At 44.6% G+C, this 4,221-nt stretch overlaps 1 protein-coding gene across 1 annotated transcript; it reads left to right on the forward strand.

The window, feature by feature from the left end:
* Positions 1 to 151: 151 nt before the first annotated feature.
* Positions 152 to 895, forward strand: LOC116863280 (proline-rich protein 23B-like). Its single transcript, XM_032850779.1, has one exon. It carries the CDS (start codon positions 152 to 154, stop codon positions 893 to 895), a length of 744 nt encoding a protein of 247 aa, XP_032706670.1.
* Positions 896 to 4,221: the final 3,326 nt, after the last annotated feature.

Here is a 4,221-nt window from a genome sequence, read left to right on the forward strand (position 1 = left end):
TCCAGGCACTCTCTCTGCGTCGCCCGGTACCGCGCTCCGCCGCCCCCGCCGCCTCACCTGTCGTCGTGGAGACCTGTCACAGCGTGCAGGACCCGGTCCCTCACACCCGCCGCCAGGCCCCGAGAGCGCCGCCCGCAGCGCTGTCCCGGTGATGGGCAGCTGGCCTCGCAGCCCCAGCGCCTACCCCGAGCCCTGCTGGGGACCGCCGCCAGGTGGACCCCGCCCTGCCAAGCGCCGCCGAACCCAGGAGCCCGCGGGCCTGGAAGGGCCCCTGGCCGCGGACACACTCACCTCCGTGGTGGTCCTGGCCACCGGCTGTGCCCTGCAGCTGCTCCTGGACGACGTCGACCTGGTGCTCGAGCCCGAGCCGACGTCGGCCCTGCAAGTGACCGTCGGAGAGCTCACCCTCGTGCTGGTCCCTGAGGCTCTCCTGCGCTCCGGAGGGCAGGGCCACTCGCCTGCCAGCCTGGAACGGGGCGCTTTCCCGAGCGCACCCGAGCACGACGTCGCCGTCGAGCGGGGCCTCTTCTGCGTTTCTGCCCCAGAGATGGCCGCCCAAGAAGAGGCCTACGAGAAAGACGCCGACCGCGAGTTCCTGCCGCCTCGGATGGACCCTGCAGCTGGCTCCGTCCCTGGGCTCCGCCCCTGCGCTGCAAGGGTGGCCAGCCCCCACCCACAGGGCCCCACACCGGGTGCCTGGCCTTGGGCCCCCACCCCTAGTCCAAAGAGACGCTCTCCTCTCCGCTACTTCAACCTGGACGCCCACCTTCTGGAGCCCTTCCCCAACTCGCCACTCCAGCCTCTACCTCCCTCTCCGAGCCCAGGCCCCCACGCGCGCCCCCAGCGCCTGCCGGGTCCCTCTCGCAAGGCCCGGAGGCGCCTATTCCAGGAATGAACTGCTCCCACAATCCCTTGCCACCCAGTGGGCCCCTTAGGAGAGGCTTCCAGGAGCCGCCGTGTACACTGCACGACCCGCAAGAATCACCAAGCATGAATAATGGACAGATGCTCTTTTGATGCAAGCTGCATTGCAAAATTTTGGATCAATGGCGAACCGAAACATCTGAAGGGAAATCCCCTCAGCAACGAAATGCTGCTGGAAATACAGTGTGCTTCCAGAAATGCGAAACGCTGCTTAGGTTGTTTTCTCTTAAGGTTACGCTTAAGTAGCTCCATTCTCCTTAGTTTCACGCTTCTTTCTAAAACCCATCCTTTCCCCAGTACCCTACCATTGCACCGCTTCCTCCAAAATTAGACATTCCTAAAAAAAATGTTTTCTTAATGGGTTTTGCCCCTAGTGTCCCTGCTAGTTTATGACAACCTTGCCATTTTGACTTTTTGGTGGCTGTAGATGCTTTTGGCGAATCTAACAAATAGGTGTATGTGGACAAATGTTTGTTGGATACAAAACAAACACAGAATGAGGAGCGATGATCATGTGCCCTCCTTTTCTTAATGAGAAGGTTACCAAATGGTTTAACTAATACTGCTGCGTTGGGGTTTTTTTTCCAAAAGAACCAACTCTTTTGCATGATTTTCTTCCAATAGATTTTTAATATAATTCTCCAGTGCTGGAAAAGTTTCTAATTCTAAAGACTCTGTGTTTTGATAGTTCTAAGATCCTGAATGTATTTTGTACATTGTTACTGGCATATAGAAATGATTCGTTATGTTGTTCTGGTGTCCAGAAAAATGATTTAATTTATTTAATGCCTTATCTGTAGATTATCTTGCTTAACTAATAAAGAGAATAATATGACCAAAATAATGAGAATATTGTTTCTTTTACTAGCCTCTTACATTTTATTTTTTTATTTTTTAATTTTTTTTTATTTTGTATTGTTTAGCTAGCCAACATATAGTACATCATAATTTTTTGTTACAGTGTTCAAATATTGATTAGTTGTGTATAACACCCAGTGCTCACCCCAACAGGTGATCTCCTTAATATCCATCACCCAGTCACCCCTCCTCCTACCCACTTCCGTTCTATAAACCGGGCATCCCTATCTTGTGCCTTGTATTAATGCAAGTGCTTCTAAATTCTCCCATAAAGCATGATGTGTGCGTGTGTGTGCATGCACGTGCACATGGTTGGTAGATAACCCTTATCCTGTTGAAGAGGCTAGTTTTGAGTCTTTCTAATCATGAAAAAATCTTGGACTTCTGTTTTGTCTATTTGGACCGACTACAAAGACTTTCTCAATTTATTATAAATGTTGGCAGTTCATTGTGTGTATGCATAAAATAGCTGCATGGAAACTTTGGGTCACTGGGTACATACAGAAACCTGCCAACAGAGCAAATGGGACCAGTCTTGGGGCTTCAGGGATCTTAAAAACTGGATGCCCTCCTGTGGACTTGAGAAAGTAGAAAGGAAAAGGGAGTAACTGCTGGGTCACTTTAAGGGTTTTTAATGTTAAATTTTAATGCAAACTTTTCTGTATGTATAGATAGATGACTTTCGTACTTCCTTTTTTAATCTATTAACGTGGTGATGCGCACCTCCTAAAAACGGAGTATCTTTGCCTTTCTGCTATTCCACATTATTTGATACAATTCTAGTTCTACCTTGGGTTCTTTTTTCCTTTTTAGCTTTGTTTTGTTTTTACAAACAACCATATGTACACAATTTCTAATTTTAAAATATATTTTACCAGATTTGCCTCATAATGAAATAAATTATTCATGATAAAGCTAATGTCAACAAGATGCTCATTTTTTCTGTTGATCATTAATAATTATTATTTAAATTTGCCAGGATGCTTTGCCAGTGTTTTTACTTCACTTTCCGTTCTCCCATTCTACTCCTTCATTCCATCCTCGTTTTTCTCCTTACCAAGTATGTTCTTTAAAATTCTTTCAGCTTAGTGTGTAAAGCTTAGTTTTGCAAGTCTGCAAATATTCCAGTTACACCCTCAAACTTCTATAATATTCTAGTGAGAGATGGAATTCTAAAATAATTAGAGACACCTAGGTGGCTCAGCCAGCTGGGCGACCGACTCTTGATCTTATCCTGGGTCTTGATCTCAGGGTTGTGAGTTTAAGCCCCATGTTGAGCTCCATGCCCCGATTGGCTCCACACTGGGCATGAGGCCTACTTTAAAAAAATAATAAAATAAAATAATGCTTATACTTTCTCACTACCTTAAAGATATTGCTCTAGGGGCACCTAGGTGGCTCAGTCAGTTAAGCCTCTGCCTTCAGCTCAGGTCATGATCCTGTGATCCTGGGACCAAGCCCCACATTGGGCTCTTGCTCAGCAGGGAGCCTACTACTTCCGCTGCCTGCCACTACCCCTGCTTGTACCTGCGCTCTCTCTCTCTCTAACAAATAAATAAAATCTTTTAAAAAAAAGATATGGCTTTATTATTTGCCTTGTCATTTATTGTCAAGGTTGAGAAGATTTCTGTCATTTGTACTGCCATTCCTTTGCAGGGGTTCTGTTTACAATTTACTATTTTTCTTGACCTTGATACATACAGTGTCAATGTGGTGTGTTTAGTAGGTGAAATTTTGCTTGCTGCAACTCAATGAGCTTTTTAAATCTGCAGAACTAACTTTAGAAAAAATCTCAGAAAAGGATGAGTCAGTATCTCTCGGACCATTGAATCCCTCTCCAATATCTGAAACTTCTAATGGATAAATGGTAATGCTGCTTAATCAATGCTCTTACCCTCACATATAATATCTATATTCTGTTTTTGTGGCCTTTATGATAACCCACTTTCTCTCATACAATTCACTGATTCTGTCCTTTTCTATTTTCAAAATTCTGTTTAGGTTCTTTATAAGAATATTTCTATTTCGAATACTGCATTTTTCCTTTTCAAGACTTCTAATTGCTTGTTTTTTAAAATATCTACCTGCCCTCATTTCACAACTTTTAATCGGTGTCATAGAAACTTTCCTTATTTAATGGATATCTTGTGCTTTATCTCTAGAAAAATTTAAGCATTCTCATTTTAAATTATGTATCAATTAGCCCAATAATTCCATTTCCTCAAGCATAAAACCTCCAATTATCTGGCAGCTATTGAGATTGATTTCTTTCTGGGTAAGAAGTCTTGTTTTGGGGACACATTTTGGGTTTTTCTGTTTTGTTTTGTTTTGCCTTTTCAAATTTTTTTTAAAGATTTTATTTATTTATTTGACAGAGATCACAAGTAGGCAGAGAGGCAGACAAAGAGAGAGGAGGAAGCAGGCTCTCCACTGAGCAGA

This window comes from Lontra canadensis, unplaced genomic scaffold, assembly GCF_010015895.1.
Source record: "Lontra canadensis isolate GAN:19392208 unplaced genomic scaffold, GSC_riverotter_1.0 scaffold833, whole genome shotgun sequence".
Lineage (NCBI taxonomy): Eukaryota > Metazoa > Chordata > Mammalia > Carnivora > Mustelidae > Lontra > Lontra canadensis.